Source organism: Brassica rapa, chromosome A02 (genome assembly GCF_000309985.2).
Source record: "Brassica rapa cultivar Chiifu-401-42 chromosome A02, CAAS_Brap_v3.01, whole genome shotgun sequence".
NCBI lineage: Eukaryota > Viridiplantae > Streptophyta > Magnoliopsida > Brassicales > Brassicaceae > Brassica > Brassica rapa.
This window is the reverse complement of record NC_024796.2, coordinates 2,163,998-2,180,650: the sequence shown is the minus strand read 5'-3', so window position 1 is coordinate 2,180,650 and position 16,653 is coordinate 2,163,998. Positions and strand designations below refer to the sequence as shown.

At 37.3% G+C, this 16,653-nt stretch overlaps 4 protein-coding genes and 1 pseudogene across 6 annotated transcripts; 4 read left to right on the top strand and 1 right to left on the bottom strand.

The window, feature by feature from the left end:
- Positions 1 to 136: 136 nt before the first annotated feature.
- Positions 137 to 3,166, bottom strand: LOC103850829 (zinc finger CCCH domain-containing protein 56). The gene is made up of 2 exons (XM_009127619.3): positions 2,920 to 3,166; positions 137 to 2,385 (listed from the first exon to the last, which is right to left on the bottom strand). Exon 2 carries the CDS (start codon positions 2,364 to 2,366, stop codon positions 483 to 485), a length of 1,884 nt encoding a protein of 627 aa, XP_009125867.1. The 5' UTR covers positions 2,367 to 2,385; positions 2,920 to 3,166; the 3' UTR covers positions 137 to 482.
- Positions 3,167 to 4,107: 941 nt separating this feature from the next.
- On the top strand, positions 4,108 to 4,219 carry LOC117132200 (annotated as a pseudogene).
- A 3,686-nt stretch (positions 4,220 to 7,905) lies between these two features.
- LOC117131722 lies at positions 7,906 to 8,658 on the top strand. Its single transcript, XM_033284003.1, has one exon. It carries the CDS (start codon positions 7,906 to 7,908, stop codon positions 8,656 to 8,658), a length of 753 nt encoding a protein of 250 aa, XP_033139894.1.
- A 74-nt stretch (positions 8,659 to 8,732) lies between these two features.
- LOC103850828 (nuclear transcription factor Y subunit A-1) lies at positions 8,733 to 10,466 on the top strand. 3 transcript variants are annotated; one of them, XM_033285001.1, is made up of 6 exons: positions 8,733 to 8,987; positions 9,100 to 9,321; positions 9,422 to 9,500; positions 9,589 to 9,663; positions 9,741 to 9,902; positions 10,035 to 10,466. In XM_033285001.1, exons 2-6 carry the CDS (start codon positions 9,104 to 9,106, stop codon positions 10,203 to 10,205), a joined length of 705 nt encoding a protein of 234 aa, XP_033140892.1. In that variant the 5' UTR covers positions 8,733 to 8,987; positions 9,100 to 9,103; the 3' UTR covers positions 10,206 to 10,466. The 3 variants fall into 3 exon arrangements, with proteins under 3 accessions (XP_033140892.1, XP_009125865.1, XP_009125864.1); XM_009127617.3 differs by having other exon boundaries at positions 8,734 to 8,987; positions 9,100 to 9,326; positions 9,412 to 9,500; positions 10,035 to 10,464; XM_009127616.3 differs by having other exon boundaries at positions 8,734 to 8,987; positions 9,100 to 9,326; positions 9,409 to 9,500; positions 10,035 to 10,464.
- Positions 10,467 to 10,763: 297 nt separating this feature from the next.
- LOC103850827 (O-acyltransferase WSD1) lies at positions 10,764 to 15,861 on the top strand. The gene is made up of 7 exons (XM_009127615.3): positions 10,764 to 13,080; positions 13,540 to 14,118; positions 14,201 to 14,267; positions 14,606 to 14,718; positions 14,802 to 15,011; positions 15,105 to 15,242; positions 15,446 to 15,861. The coding sequence occupies exons 1-7, from the start codon at positions 12,724 to 12,726 to the stop codon at positions 15,599 to 15,601; spliced, it is 1,620 nt and encodes a 539-aa protein (XP_009125863.2). The 5' UTR covers positions 10,764 to 12,723; the 3' UTR covers positions 15,602 to 15,861.
- The last annotated feature ends 792 nt before the right edge of the window (positions 15,862 to 16,653 follow it).

Here is a 16,653-nt window from a genome sequence, read left to right as displayed (position 1 = left end):
CATTTTGAGGTGTAACCAGATCTCTTTAAGTTGCATCAATTTTGTATTAAGCGAGATCACCACCTTTACTTGATCGTGACTTTACTCTATAAAAGCTGTTAAGAGTATCAACAGACGAACACAGAACAAAACCAAAAGGAAATGAATGAATCTTATTACCTGAAACAATATGTTATTATTTTCTCATACATTGTTCATTGACAAATATGAATGAGATATTACAAATAACTGAGAAACAAAAATACAGGAAATAATCATAGACAAAGAGGAACACTTCCCCCTTTGCTACAACTGAAGAGATAGTAATCAATTTAATGAGGTAAAAATTACAACAAATTAATGAAATTTCAGAAAGAAGTCTGAAAAAATCAAACTGAGCCTTTTGGTGTTATTAGTATCGAAAAAGCACTTACCAGGATTTTGTCCCAGCTTCACAGAAACATCAACCACTCTCTCTCTCTCTCTCTCTCTCTCTCACTGAGTTAGCGATCAAGCTGCAGCTGGTCGAGCCACGCATCAAGAATGTCACTCTCACGACCGTCTCTGTGAGGATCCCCACTCAAACCACCTTGAACCAATGGCCTTGCACCATTCATGTTCCTAGGCGATGCAGTCTCTTTTACCATCTGCTGAACCCATGTCACATCTGCTTCCTTGTTATTAGCCAAAGAATGAGATTTTCTCAACCGCCCTAACTCATCGGATTGCACCGACCAGTCCACCTTATGGTTCTGGTCCCAACTCGACCATGGACTCAGCGGGGAGCCAGAATCACTCTGCATCATCATATCACGTGGCAGATTGGATCCAAACTCACGGGAGCTAAGGCTACGCGAATGATGCAGCTGCTGCTGCTGTTTCATCCGAGCGTTCATTGGAGAAATAGGCTCCATGGCTCGCTGCTCTACATTATTTGGAGAAGACATTAGATTCGTCCTAATAGGAGAAAGCATGCTCTGCTGCTTATCCCTCTGTAGCTGATTAAGAAGCGCGGATTTGTGGGATGGTGATAGAACAGATGAGACAGCAAGCTGATCAGAGAAACGAGGAGACGAAGACGAAACCTCAGCAGCTGAGAAATGATTCATAAACCGTGGACTGGACGACATTTCAAACTCTTGCAGCATATCTCTCGCGTTTAGAGAAGACCTCAGACGGCTCAACTGAACATTGCTTCCAGGGAGATGCAACGCAGGCACCACGTTCTGATGAGGCCAACACATAGATGAAACACCGTTTCCAGAAGGAGAGCTCGGAGCACCACCAGAAGGTGAGCCTGGTAACATGTTCAAAACAGAAGCCATGTCCATAGAGCCACGAGGAGACGACGGCAAGCCAGAGCCTGTGGAAGCGTACACAGGACGTAACTCTTCCTTTAAATGAGCAAAGAAGCAAACCCTCCGGTTACAACCCGTCCCGTCCTTGCACAGACGCGTCCTGTACTGAGCAGGGTGCAGCCAGCACTCGAAAACTCCGTGAGCGTACTCACACGCGTCCCCTTGCTTACATGAGCCCTTCTTGAAATCCGGGCAAGGGACGCAGGTGTAGTGAGACTTCCTCGGGTCTCTCCTCCTTGCGTTCTCCCCCGGATGCGCGAAGGGACACTCGGTCCAGTCGTGGGAGTAGGCTCGAGAACAGGGACGGATCTTGAACGAGAACATACGGAACTCATCTGTGGAGTAAACTCCACTCTTGATGTCTGGCAGAGATGGATCAATCGGGTACTCTTTCTTCTCTGCCTTAGTTGGAGAAGACACTGAATCCAAAGAGAGTAAAGAGGAGGAGCCGTTATCAGGCGACGACGAGAGAGACCTGAAACTCGACCCCAAGCTAGACGACAGATCTTCATCTTTCTTCAAAATCTCCTCAAGGACCGTTCTCAAACCACGAGGCGCAACAAGAACATCAACGGGAGTGTTCCCATGAGTATCAATGATGTTTGGATCCGCTCCTGCGCTTAAAAGCAGCTTGACAACGTCCAGGGCCTTCACAGAAGCGCCAGAGGCAGCGCAGTGGAGAGCAGTGCTTTTATCCGGACCGCAAGTGAGATTCAGATCAGTTTCAGGGAAGGAGAGAATAAGCTTCACAACGTCTAAGCTTCCGTATAGAGAAGCAACCATGAGCGGGGTTCTTTGCTCAACGACCATTCTTTTAATAAGCCTCTGGCGTCTGTACCAGAGAGACGCCTGGTTGATGCTAGAGACAAGAGAGAGTTGATGCTTAAAACCCTCCACGTCGTTGTCTGCAGCGAATTCAAGTAAAGCGGAAAACGAATGTTCACACTCAGCAGCATCGTTCATGGGTTTGGACAAAGAATGTGAGAGAGCGTTGTTCTCTGTGTCCAGCTTCTTAAAGAGACCACACATGCTTAATATAAACGTATGCCTGCAATAAAAATTTGGCAAATAAATAAATAAATTGACCGAGGAAATAAAGGAAACAAATTTGATAAGTAAAAAAAAATAAAGTCAGAAGATTTACTTAGAAGAAAACTCAAAGATTAAATCTTTCACAATCAGATCTAATAAAGTCTGAAAATTTTCTGAATAAAATCAATTTATAAAGGCTAAACCCAAAAGAAGGAAATTTAAAAAAAAAAACTAAGAAACAACAGATTCAGTTCAGTTCAGACGAACATACTCATCTAACATTAACGTTCCTACCAACCAAACAGATGAACAACTTTTTTAAGAACAGATGATTCATAAGACCAACTACCTTAAAACCAAAATTAATATATATAAGAAAAATTAAAAGATCTTAAAAGTAAGTCAATGAATAGTCAACGACTATAGAAATCTCGAAAACTCAAGCTGAAAGCTCTTCAGATTGAGAATACATCGAACAAACAACACATCATATTCCAATACTCAATTAAAATTAAAATTAAATAATAACGAAAGTTCTGATCCAACTTACCCTTGTCGGAAGATCAGAGGCTGTCTGAATCTAAACGTTAAATGTCCGAAAGACAGAACCACATTCCCAGATCCAAAGGGACGAGGAGAAGGAAGAAGATCGATCAACCTCAGCTGAGAGAGAGAGAAAAAAAAATCGAAAACGGATGAGAGAGTTAAACTGGTGTGACCGGGAGAGGTGGTGAGAGGTAGAGTGGGGAGGTTAAAGAGGTTTGAAGCGGATGTGACGGGATAAAGCGGTAGGAGGTGGCGGGCGCGTGGGGGAATATTTAAGCGTATTGGAATACAGGTTTTGAAATCCACGTAGAGAAAAAAAAGGAATCTGATTCTTGAAATCAGAGCCGTTGGATTGTGAAGGAGCGGGGACTCCGCTGACTTTCGGTGGTCAAGCTGCAGGTCTTTCGGCCCCCCTTTTTTATATTTTAAATTGAGAATATTTTTTTAATACTAACTATTTTGTGAATTTTATAATTGAGATATTAGAGCAACATTATTACAAGGATCTCAAAAAAGTATTAAGTGAAAAACAATGATAAATATTGGTTAGGTAAATGATGAAAATTTAACCCAAAATTTTTTTTTTTATTATTATAAATATGAAGTGAGGATCTTGAATTATTAACTTCCACTAAAAGTGTTCTAATGTATCCTAAGGCACACCAAAATCAAGTGACATTCTTTTCTCGTCAGTTTATATATAAATTTAGAAGAAAAAACAATGGTAGATGATTTTAAATCCTTTTCTCGTCAGTTTTATGAAGAAGGAAATCCTCTGTTTTCACATTTTTCTTGTTTTAAGCTAAAAAAAAAACTAATTTTCTCAAGTTGATGAAAGTAGAAAAGAATCCAAAGTAAATTTGGCTGAACATTTCCGTTACTAGAAATAATCAAACAACTAGTAAAAAACTTAATGTTATAATATGCTTTATTTGTTACTTGTTTCTAGGCGTATTTGTAGACAATTTGAGTGATCGCATTTTCTTTAATTCGATAGATATGAATCATATGATACATGTATGCCTTGTGTGATTTCGTTATAAAATTTGAATGTGTTTTTGGCTTTTTGCGTGTAATAATCTCTTATAAACCGCATATGCTACGTACGTAGGTGATTACTGAAGTAATAAAAGGTGACCACTATCAATTCATTATTCAGTATCTATTGGAGGATTGGTTATCTTAGAATGTGGCTCTTATCGGGGAGTCGGGGACGTCTGATAAAATTGGAATGATATAGAGAAAATTAGCATGGCCCCTGCACAAGAATAACATGCACAAATCGAGAAATTGTCTAAATTTTAATCTTTTATCAAAAAAATATTTATGTATAATACAATGTTAGACATAGGATTGAGGTTGAGCTTTTAGCTAACAGTCGAATTTGGTTATATATATATATATATATATGGAGCACAAACTTTAAAGTCTTAGACGAGTTACGTGTTGGTACTGTTCGAATGTAACAACAGATTGAGATCATGACTGAGTTTTGGTTCTCTCGTACCAGAATTGCATGATGGAGGGGTTTTTGTCATGCCTCGAAATATTATTTTATCTACTCATGTTTAGGTTACGCCTAGATCAAAACCAAATCGCAGCTAAAACATATGGTTTAATCTTGTTAGTCACATACATACCTCTCTTTTGAAAGACGAAGACATTAATTGTCCTACATATCTGATACTTCATGTTCTAGTGGGATTAAAATACAACAATATAGTTCAGTGATGTAACGGATGTAGCAGACAGTGGCAGAGCTAGCTTAAGCCGAGGGTGATCATATGTCTCATATGGATTTTAAAATAAAAGAAAAATTTTCTTTGTATTTTGAAACAAAACTGAAAGAAAAATATAAAAGATTTAAACTACTGACCCATGTAACATAATAAAATTACGCAAATGACCATAGTAAAAGGTTGAGCTGGCTCCGCCACGGGTAGAAGATATGCTTTGCTAATTAATTGACTAAATCACTCATTAGAGGTAGAGATGTCAAACGGGTTGATCCGTCCCATCCCGTCCCGTACCGCAGCGGGCTCATCTCTTTGCGGGTCACGGCGGGCCAGGCCCGCGCGGGTTGCGGTCTCCAAAAGGTCGTCCCAAGCCCGTACCGCCAAATGCACACTCCTTTGCGGGCTGTCCCGCGGGACATACGTCAATGTAGTGTATCCGATCATGCTTGGCACTTCAGGCCGCTCCAGAACACTTTCTAACGCTCCAGAACACTTCCTGATGCTGCAGGATGCTGCCCTACACAACCAAGCTCACATAATTAATAAAAATGAAGCATTTACTCCTCAAACTCTTCAAAATCACTATATATATTGTTCTTTGAGTCCATTACATTTCATATAAGTTCTTGAAGTTAATTTTGTCTATTGAAATTATAAATGCATGTCTAACTTAGCATCAACCTAATAATCACGCTAAGACAATTAGTAAAAGTTCACACTTCAACTTACCAACAATAAACGAGAAGATCAAACAACAATGGACTGGTTACTGTCCGTGAAAAGCGAAGTCTCAACCAATGTGGAATAGTCAATACACTGGTCATCATCTCCAAGACCAACTTGTACAAGACGCTGTGCACCTGAAACAAACCAAGTCATCATGTTAGAAAACAATAATACAAACACATCAAAACGAATGATCAAAACAAAGAAATAAAACAAACCTTGTTCAACAAGAATGTCATCTACAACTTTGGCAACCTGCAACACATATTGTCTGTTTCCTAATCCAAAAACACCATACTTCAAGTACTTGAGCCATTATCCTCTGTCTAAGAAGAAGAAAGCCATATCCTCTTTCTTCAACTTCTCCTCGTACTCATCATCATCAGCATCATAATCGTCCTGTTAAAACAAATCAGAACCAGATCGAAATAACAACAAAGCAATGTTTAAGCTTTATTAAAGGGTATTATACCAAATCAACGATTTTGAATCTGATCTCTCGTATCTTGCTTTAGCTTCTTCTCCTAAAGCCTAAAAATTTATCAAAAAAAGTTAGCTTTCATCATCTTCACTCTGTTTTGAATCAAAGCTCTGTTTTGAATCAAAGCAACTCACTTTAGCAAACCCTTCAGCAGTTCCCGTCTGTGTACCGAAAAAGATTGTAACTTTCTTCCTCCCATCATCAACCTCGTCATCACCAATGCATGTAAAGAAGCTCTGCTGATGCAGCTCGAGCACGATGTGGTCACCGGAAGGCGGAAGCACTGTCGCCTGTCAGACATCGAACAGGAACGGCCATCGTTGGAGCTCCGTTTCTTCTCACGGTCGTCGTCGAAGCTCCAATGCCTTTCACTCTCTCTTTCTTTTCGTTTTCAGGTGAAGAAAGTAACGGAATCGACGAAGCTTCCAGATGCGGTTCTATGGGCCGTCCCGCGGTTAATGAGGGCCGTACCGCTTTGGACCCGGAACCGAACAAGCCCTGTCCCGTAAGGCCCGCTTTTTTGCGGGTCATGAATGCCTAGGCCCAAACCCGCCCCGCGACAGGTTTAAACGGGCCAGGCCCGCGGGACAAGCCTTCTGTTGACATCCCTAATTAGAGGCAATTCAAATGTAAATCATATGCTCTAATACCACCCACCACCTAGCTGAGGCTTCAAGTGCCTTGCATGTTAAACTGTATCAAAATCTCAAGGAGAACATATTTAACAAACTAAAGATGGAACATGTTGTGTACTCGCTAAGTGCTAATTTGTAAGGATGCATACCATATATTTACTGTCGCAATATTTAAACACTTGACGCAAGAGCGACAAAGCATTCCAACAACAACCATCTTATTAACCGAACATAAATAAGCACACCATTGCCTAGCTCTATGAACAGGATAGAGTAATGAGTCTAAATGACCATAGGAGACTTCTCAAACCTTGTTCACGTGTTTCAATGAAATATTTACCGCACCAGTAACAACCAACATTTGAAAAAATAAAAATAAAATTCTTCATCCTGAATGCCAAAGAAAAAGAAACAAAAAGAACAGTATTTTCCAAAAAAAAGTGAAACTGTTCGGGCCATATAGTCCCCACAAATTCCACGTGTCACTCGTTTCACCCGATCACTTTGCGTGTCACTTCCGAGCTTTTGCCGGAGAAAAAATGAACCTATGGTGACATCACCCGGCGAAAAATCACAGATCTCCGAGCGCTGGCCTCTTCCAAAGGCCGCCACGTGTCAAAATAACATTCCTAAGTTTACGAAATTAGAAATTACTAGGGGGACGGTCGAATACTCGTTCGGATTCAGATCAGCTATTTCGGTATTTCGAGTATTTCAATATAGATATATAATACTTGTTCGGTTATTTTTACATTTCAGATTTGATTCTGATATTTTTAATTCGAATTCGGTTATTTCGGATCGGGTTTGAATATTTAAAATTTGAAGGAAAAAAAAATAAATTGTTTATTGTTTAAGTTTTGTGTATTTAAAATTTATATTTTTAACTTAACCGATTTTCTAACTTTTTTAATAAATTAAACTATTAATAGGTTTCAAGATAATACTTTAAAATAGAAAGACAATAATTTAGTTGTTATAATAAAATTTTGGATGCAAGTTAATGTAAGAAACAATAGCATTATATATATATAGTTTAAGCGAATAACAATTGATTTTGTTCATAATTATATCTATATTATTTGATTTTAAGCCATGTGCATATAATCAATATAAATATTTTGAAAAAAATAAAGAAGTAAACTACAAATATAAAGTCAAGTATTCATATGTTTGGTTATCTTCAAATATCCATTCAGATTCGGATATCCAATCTTTATTAATTCAATATCCGTTCTGGTATTTTGCTAGGTTTGGATTTTTCGGTTCGAGTTTGGATAAGGATCGAATGCCCACCTAAAAGAAAAAGAAACCAGTGTTATCTTCTTCCTCTGTGAGTTTGCTAGGAAAGTTTGGGATAATGTCCCCCTAAAAGATACAGTTCACATAGCTGTAAGGAACCTGAAACACCGATGCATACCTTCTTCCTCTGTGAGTTTGCTAGGAAAGTTTGGGATAATGTCCCCCTAAAAGATACAGTTCACATAGCTGTAGGAGAGACTTTCAAAGCAGCCATAACTCGATTCCGCAAGGCTACATGTCTTCCACCGACAGGAGTTACGACAAACATCATGCCTTGGGTATGCTGGTCAATTTGGAAGGATCGCAATTCACTGATTTTTGAAGAAAAATGTCTAGGGCCTAGCAAGGTTGCAGCAAAAGCTTTAGGCTTAGCCCGAGAATGGAAGAACGCTCAACAAGCACATCAGACAAGGGAACATGGGTTACCTCAAATGAGACAGAACCAGAGCACTCCCGTACAGAATCTAATTGAGTGCAGAACCGATGCAGCATGGAACAAGGAACAGCGAAGAGCGGGGCTGGCTTGGGTATTCAAAGGGGTCACGCTCCCATCACCAGATCGAGGATCTACCACACAAGACTTCGTCAACTCACCACTGATCGCGGAAGCTTTAGCGGTGAGATCGGGTCTTTGCATGGCGGCAACACTGGAGCTCCCAAAGCTCAAAGTTTGCTCCGACAATTCAACGCTCATAGCAGCAATCAACAACAAACATCAGATGAAAGAGATTGTGGGTATCGTCAGAGATATTCAAGAAATCTCTTCTGATTTTGTTTCTATCTCCTTTTTTCATATTCCCCGTAAGAACAACGAAGAGGCAGATCTATTGGCTAAACAGGCCCTTAGAAATGTTTCTGTGTAATTTCATCTCCCTAGTGGGCCGACATTGCCTTTTGGGCTTATTTTCAATTGATATTTAGTGACAAAAAAAAAAAAAAAAAAAAAAAAAAAATCTTTCTACCCAATCCTATTCGTCTTCTACGAGTTTCAGTTACTGTCTGCCGGCTGTTGGGTGTTCCCAAATCACTTCACCTTCCCCAAATTCTTCTCTGGCTTTTGTTTAAATTCTGATTCTTTTTGTTCTTTCCCCTTAAGAAGCTCCGCTAAATTGCGATCGATTACATAACCCCTCAGGGCTTTAAATCTTCTAACACAAGAACGATTATTGCTAAGCTTTCACTTCATCATCTGGTATGTTAAAGTTTTCCACCTTTTGAGTGTTGTGCATGTCTCTCTGCATTGCTTAATGATTGATTGAGAATGAAGTTTTAAAGTTTTCACCTTTGTGTTGATTTTTTGGAAGAGAGATGCAATCCAAATCGGGAGGAAGAGGAAATGAAGAGGAAGTGAACCAGCAGCAACCCATGATGATGTATCCAGACCCTTGGTGGAAAAACAACTCCTTTGGTGGTGTCCTTCCTCAAGAGAGACCTTCTGGTTCAGAATCAAACGATGTTCATTCACCATCTGAAGACGACGGTGGCCCTTGTAAGGATTCACAAGCTGCTACTTCTCCTCCTCCTCCTCCAGGTTTTTGTGACTCTCAACATAATCATATTCTTCTGCAATGTCGTTATGAATATTGGGTTTTATATTTCTATGTGAATTTCAGTAGATAACCATGGAGAAGAAGGGAATGATCCAACGCATTCTATGGATGATCAGCAAGTTGTACAACCACCAGAGCTTGTTGGACACTACATTGTATGTGGTTTACTCTTATTCCCTTGAGTATATTGTATGATGTGTCAGTTCTTTAGCCATTAACTTGATTACTTCTTTTTTTTAACAGGCGTGTGTTCCAAATCCATATCAGGATGCATATTATGGAGGAATGATGGGAGCATATGGTCATCATCAACCATTGGTATGTCTCTTATTATTATTTTTTATATGAGGGAAGTGAGATTTTGAGTATCTAAGTCTAATATGGTTTTTAAGCAGGGGTTTCGTCCATATCCTGGAATGGCTCGTGAAAGAACAGCTCTGCCACTAGACACGACACAAGAACCTGTTTATGTGAATGCAAAACAGTACGAGGGGATTCTAAGGCGAAGGAAAGCACGTGCCAAGGCTGAGCTAGAGAGGAAAGTCATCAACAGAAAGGTATTCTTTTCCATTTATCAAGATTTGTATCTTATAGGCAAATGGAATAAAATAGATAAGGTGGCAGCACCGGATGGGAATCTAAGCATGGTGTATAGTCATTTGAATAAGTTTTTCCTCTTGTGTGATTAGCCTTATCTTCATGAGTCGAGACACAAGCATGCGATGAAAAGGGTGAGGGCTAGTGGAGGCCGGTTTGCAAAGAAAAGTGAAGCAGAAGCAGCAGAGGATGCAGCAGCAGCGAGGAGAGAAAGGAGTTCAGCAACCAACTCATCAGGCTCTGAACAACCAGTTGATTCTTAAGGTGCATCATAGTCAGCCAAAGCTCTGAGAAAGAGAGAGAGACACGCTTTGGTTTTGTGTGTTGCTTAGTTGTTCTTGTCAGAGTTCCATATCATGTGGTTTTACAGTTACTATGTACAAAGAGAGACGAGTTCTTTTAGGTGTTAGATTTGGAGACAGGGGAAATAGTAGTCAGTAGGTTTTGTTTTTATTCTTTTGGAAATTTGGAAAAATACGTTTGTTTAATCAATTGCTTTTTTGAGCAGAAAGTGTTACTACAGAGATTGAGCTCGCTCGCTTGTTTGTTTGTTTTTTCCTTTATACTTTGACCAAGTGAAAGAAAAATGTGTAAGATATGTGAATGTGAATCCATATGTAACCTGTCACAGACTCGCAGTCTAAGTATAAATGCAATGATAAGAAGTTTGTATTTTTTCTGAAAGGGCACAAGGCAGAGAAAAAAGCAGAACAGGTGTTGAATCTTCAAAGAGACATAATCATGTTTTGAAATGTACTGAACATGGTAATGATAGAGAGAAGCCAAGTGAACATGCCATTCCTAGAAATGCTCATGATTCAACCTCTAAAGTAAAATACTGCCGAGTTTAGTTTTTATCGAGTAATCAAAACAGTTTTCTAGAGTTCAAGACACCTAGTTCGAAGCCAAACCCATTTTCTAGCTTGGAACAGAAGTTAGGGTTCAATGCAAAGAAGGAGATTGCTGATGAGTTGTTTAAAATGATCGGTGAAGCGTATGATGTGCTTTCAGACCCTGCAAAGGTAAAAACATCTCAACCGATAATAACACATCGTCAGCTTTGAGGGCGCCTATGCAAATACTCAGGCTGATACTGCGTGGATGAAATTATTAGATTCTCGGATTCGTGGAGAATATATACACGTCACACAATAAACATGGAAAGACTTGAGGTGCAAGCCATTTACTTAGGTAATGAAGGAGGAGTGTTCTCTCTAGTGTATGATCGTTTTGTTTGTGAGGTAGGACTTCTCAGACTTGCATATAACAGAGAGTTTCATGTTTTAATTTCCTTTTTCTTCCTTTTTTTGTGTGGTGTTCAAGGTTTCATGGGGTCATGAGAAAGACAGTGTGGCCTCTCTGCAGTTCTTGTTGTTTAGCCCTTTTGATTGTGCATTCTTTCAATTCATTGATTTTTGAAAAGAACAAAAAAAAAAAGAAGCTAGGATTGATTTTGCATTCAGACATACTTGACTGTCTGTTGAAGTTCTTTTAATTGTCTTTTGCAATTTTTTTTTTTTTATGTGTGTTGAATTAAATTATATATATAAATAATACCCACTCTATTATGTTCTAGATAACAATTGTCAAACAAACGAAAAGACAAACATGGTGTCGTTCACAACTTGTAGAATTTGCAATAGTAGTTGGTCTCCTCAACCAATTTTATTGGAACTTCTTTTCCAATTTTGTGTGGCCAACAAACAAAAACGTCTTGCCAATTATAGGTGTAGTTATGGCCACCAAAGAATATATGGATAATGTTTTCTCACTTTCTCCAACTGTTTTGATGTTTATTGTTTAGCTTTTAGATGTATTCAATAAATTTGAATATGGTGCTGCACCTGCACCTGCACCTTTTTGGCATGACTTTTTTGGCAATCACCAATTAATAAGAGAAGGGTCCAGTGGTAATATATGCAGATATGCATAGTTTACCAAACAAGAGATTGTAGAAAAGGCCAAGACAAGATGTCATGATCTATCTTTAATGGTGTTTCCGTATATGAGATTAATACTAAAGCACACATGAAAAACATTGAAAGTGACATATTTGTTATGAAGTATTGTGAATTCTAAGGTTTTTATTTTTTTAAATGCATAACTGATTAAAATAACATAGTTTATATATAAACGATTACTTTGTTATTAGCTTATTACTAAAAGCTTTTCTGAACTATTTTTGACAAAATATACAAATAATGTTATAGAATACAAAAAGAAATGAATGAAGCCGTATATATTTCCAAACCAAACATGGAAAATAAAAACATAGTCGAAAAAATCAAATTCAAAGTCAGACTTAAAATATAGATATAAGATAATATGATTTTTGTTGACTTTTAAAAGTGTCTAACCAACATAAATGATTTTAAACTTGGTACACAAAACAAGTGGATTAATCAACCAACATAAATGATTCCAAACATGATCCATAAGCGACCTTTTGTCGCGAGTTAACACACTCCTTGCAATCTCCACGGCAAGTTTATTGACTCCATGATGGACATTTGCTTGCACCACTTACCTTTTTAGGTAGAATTTGAATTTTGAGTAAGGCATATATGGCACCACCATTTTTGTTCTGGCTGATCGTCAATCAAAGTCACATTGAAGGTAAAATTGCAATGTTACTATTGTAAATTACATATAATCACGGGACAATCTAAATTATTTTAAGAACTGGCGCATATAATTGGTAGAATAAAACAAAACCAAAGGGCAGAGCTATACTTAAGATATTTGACTATTTTATGCACTAAATCGTAAGTGTAAAGATATATGTGGATGGCGTGTTCCTATAGTCTTCATACTTTTCTTTTTAGAAACAAAATAGTCTTCATACTATATGCCCCTATTCACGTTATAAAGAACTGTAGAAGAGGAGATATTCACTTTATAAATAACTGTAGAAGAGGAGAGAAGAAACATAGATCGAAGATGAAAGTTAGAATTAGTAAGGAGGAGGAGGAGGTGGAGGAGCAGCCGCTCAGCCCGATGGCGCGTGTGTTCCAGTCTCCAGAGGTAGACTACTGTGCCGTCACCATCATGGGATTCAAAACCAAGTTCTGTCCGGACGTCCTTCTCGATGCCTTGAAGCATAATGTCTCCAAGCATCCTCGTTTTTCCACCAAACTGGTACAACATATTACAATTAGTGGATTTGAACATGACCAAAATCTAAAAGTTTACTGTTATAGAATTATATTTCAAATACTATAGAATTATTCTATAGAATTATAGAATAATTGGTTCTCAACTTTTTTTAACTAAGACATCATGTACTCTCATCTATTTTATTTTATTTTATTTTATTTATTTGATGTTTAAGGTTAATACACACATATTAAAAAATATTATTTTAATACAATTTATCTTGATTATATAAAAATATCATTAAAAAGCTAATTCAACCAATAAAAATACAGTATGTAATTGGTCATAAATCTCAAATGATGTTGAATATTTATAGAATAATAAGAACATTACTTATTTTGCAAAAAAAAAAAAAATAAACATGAAATTAACTGAAACATGGGGGAATATATTTTTATAAAATTCTTCGCACCTTGATCTCCGTTTGTCTTAACTTCATAGAGTGAGGATGGTGCAAAATGGATAGAGACTCAAGTCAATGTAGAAGATCATGTAATTGTACCAAACATAGACCCAGAAGAGATAGGTGAAGATGGACAAAGCTTCGTCGATGACTACATCTCACGTCTCACGACGATTCCTCTAGATAGATCAAGACCCTTGTGGGACATGCACATCCTTAACGTAAAAACCTCAGATGCTGAAGCAGTCGGTGTAATAAGATCTCACCATTCATTGGGAGATGGTATGTCTTTGATTTCTCTCATGCTCGCATGTACCCATAAGACATCAGACCCTGACAATACTGCTATTCCTTCCTTGAAACGGCGTCAAACCGTGCCGCACGGACTTATAAAACAAAGCTGGTTTTTAAGGTTTATATTCACCGTTGGTTCTACAACGAGACTGATTTGGAACACCGTTGTGGATATGTTGCTTCTTTTGGCGACTATCTTGTTTTTGGTGGATACAAAAACACCTTTAAAAGGTGGCGCAGATGTTGGGAGGAATCCAACGAGATTTTATCGAAGAACTATCTCTTTGGATGACATAAAACTTATAAAGAACTCTATGAACATGGTACGTTACGGTTTATGTTCATAACTAAAAGTTTTTCTATCTTTTTCAGTGGATCTTTATTGTCTCTTTTTTCTGTTGCTAGACTATCAATGATGTTCTACTCGGAGTTACACAAGCTGCTCTTTCTCGCTATTTGAACCGACTTTATGGTAAACATTAAATTCAAAACATATGGTGTATTCCTTCCACTTGACAATAAATGGGGTTGTAGAAGACTTTTCTTAGTTAAAAATGAAAAATATTTCATCATTTTATGTTAACTTTAGTTTTATTAGAATATATTTAACCAGTTATATTTTATAGTTTCTTTTATGATTGATTAAATTAGTTTTAATTTATATATTTAAAATATTTTGTAGAGAAAATTAAAATTATTAATCTTTGCGTTTTTAACCAAATGGTACACATTACATTATGAAATAGGGTATTATTTTTTTTCTAACGATTGACTTATCATAATTATTAATGTTCTTTCTAAATAAACAAGGTAAGAAGAATGAGGAGGAAGGAGTATTGACATCGAATCAGAACCATCTTCCAAGTAAACTACGTTTCCGTGCAGGTTGTACAGTAAATCTGAGGTCGGACATCGGGTTCAAGGTTAGAGACATATTTAGTATATATACACTTCATCAAATTTAAACTTTTATTGTTGTCACTAACGAGCAATATGTATATTTAAGCCTTTGGCAGATATGATGACCAAGGACTCAAAATGCAGATGGGGAAACTACTTCAGCTTTATTATTTTGCCCTTTTCCATCGGTTTACAAACCGATCCTTTGGTCTATCTAAAGATATCCAAATCCACGATGGCTCGAAAGAAGCATTCTTATCACGCTGCACTAGTGTATTTTATCATCAAAATTATCTTAAAAGTGTTTGGAGCTAAGGTAAACAAAGTGACAATGAACTTGATTAGAGATTTGTTTGCAATTTTCAGGATAACAATAACAATATTGACGTAATCTTTGTCACTATATTAGGCAGCAGCAGCCATATTTAACCGACCGGTGGTAAATTTAACTACATGCGTTTCAAACGTCATAGGTCCAATGGAGGAAATCAGTTTCCGTGGCCATCCTATCGCTTACATCGCTCCAAGTAATTATGGACAATCACAAGTAAGTAGTTTTGTCAATTACTCATTTTCTTAAATCAAGTTTTGATCGAAATAAAAAGACGATTATAAGAACAACTTTTTTCGAAAAAGTCTGGTTTATATAGGAAAAAGTTACCTACCCGGTTTTATCTTTCTTTGCTTGTGAACCCGCATTTTATGACTTTTTTTTTCTTCCGACACTTATGTTATTTTTGTGTTTGATAGGCATTGTTGGTACATTACATGAGTTATGCGGGGAAGATGATAATCTCGATGGCTGTTGACCCTACAGTCATACCGGATCCTCACAAGATATGTGATGACATGGAAGAGTCACTCAAAGACATGAAAGCTGCTCTTTCAGAAAGAGGGTTACTCTAAGGCTTGTGAGAGCCATTGGTATCTGTTTTGTATAAACCTGTAGACGTGTTGATGAATATTTGTTTGGTCTAAAAATGTTTTGTTTGGAGGGCTTTAATTTGGCCGGTCATAGTTGTTGAACACAAAAAATGCATACAAAATGTCAAAGATTTTAGATATCTCATTATTCAGTCCTATTTAATATGAGCTAGAAAGCATTATTAATTCAAGGATGTGACATGTAACTATAAGTAACCAATTAAAAAGTAATCGCTTTATCATGCTTATTTTCTCATATATTTTGTTGGCATAAAGTTTATGTTTAATGCATGAATTCTGTAATAAATTTTATTTATACATATTCTATGGATTGTAAGCGGATTCCTGTATTTTATAGATAAAAAGTTGATCATTCCATTTTAGCCAATTGCTTATATTAATTGAAAGAATAAAGTGTATAAATACTACATAAAAGTGACACATATATATATGTATATATATATGAACCCCAAATTTGATTCAAAATTATTACTATCCAATTGTAGGCAGTTATTGATATGTCCCCCAAATGAATTAACTGCATATGTTCAACAACATGGCTGGTACTTTTAGCAATTAAATGCATTCAATATATAATACTGCATATCTTGAAAATGTGCACGCATCACCGCCACCTTTGTATTGACTTTTGGGCAACTACACTCCATATCACCATTTAGTAAGATCATGATAAGCAGCATGCATTTAGAATTTAGGTTTGTGTTGCATTATTGATACATTGCTTAAGTTATACGGGGAGGATGATAATCTCGTTAGTGGTTGATCCTATGATCATAGACAATCCTCAGAAGATATGGATGATTCACTCAAAGCGATGAAATCTGCTCTTTCGGAAAGAGGGTTACTCTAAGGCTCGTTAGCCATCGGTATATATCCATATACCCGCAGGCGTGTGGATTATTTGTTTTTTTGTCTAAAATGTTAATTACTGCGCATATTTTAATTTAAATGCTTTATAGATGTCGTGTGGTATAGTACCAATAATTATCGACCGTATGCTTAATTGGGGTGTT

Coding starts and splice junctions, on each gene's coding strand:
- LOC103850829 (XM_009127619.3), bottom strand. CDS start 2,366: ATGTGTGGTCTCTTTAAGAAGCTGGACACAGAGAACAACGCTCTCTCA.
- LOC117131722 (XM_033284003.1), top strand. CDS start 7,906: ATGCATACCTTCTTCCTCTGTGAGTTTGCTAGGAAAGTTTGGGATAAT.
- LOC103850828 (XM_009127616.3), top strand. CDS start 9,104: ATGCAATCCAAATCGGGAGGAAGAGGAAATGAAGAGGAAGTGAACCAG. Junction 9,664..9,740: donor ATGGTCATCATCAACCATTG/GTATGTCTCTTA, acceptor GTTTTTAAGCAG/GGGTTTCGTCCATATCCTGG. Junction 9,903..10,034: donor GGAAAGTCATCAACAGAAAG/GTATTCTTTTCC, acceptor TTGTGTGATTAG/CCTTATCTTCATGAGTCGAG.
- LOC103850827 (XM_009127615.3), top strand. CDS start 12,724: ATGTGGATGGCGTGTTCCTATAGTCTTCATACTTTTCTTTTTAGAAAC. Junction 14,268..14,605: donor CTATTTGAACCGACTTTATG/GTAAACATTAAA, acceptor TAAATAAACAAG/GTAAGAAGAATGAGGAGGAA. Junction 14,719..14,801: donor GGTCGGACATCGGGTTCAAG/GTTAGAGACATA, acceptor TGTATATTTAAG/CCTTTGGCAGATATGATGAC.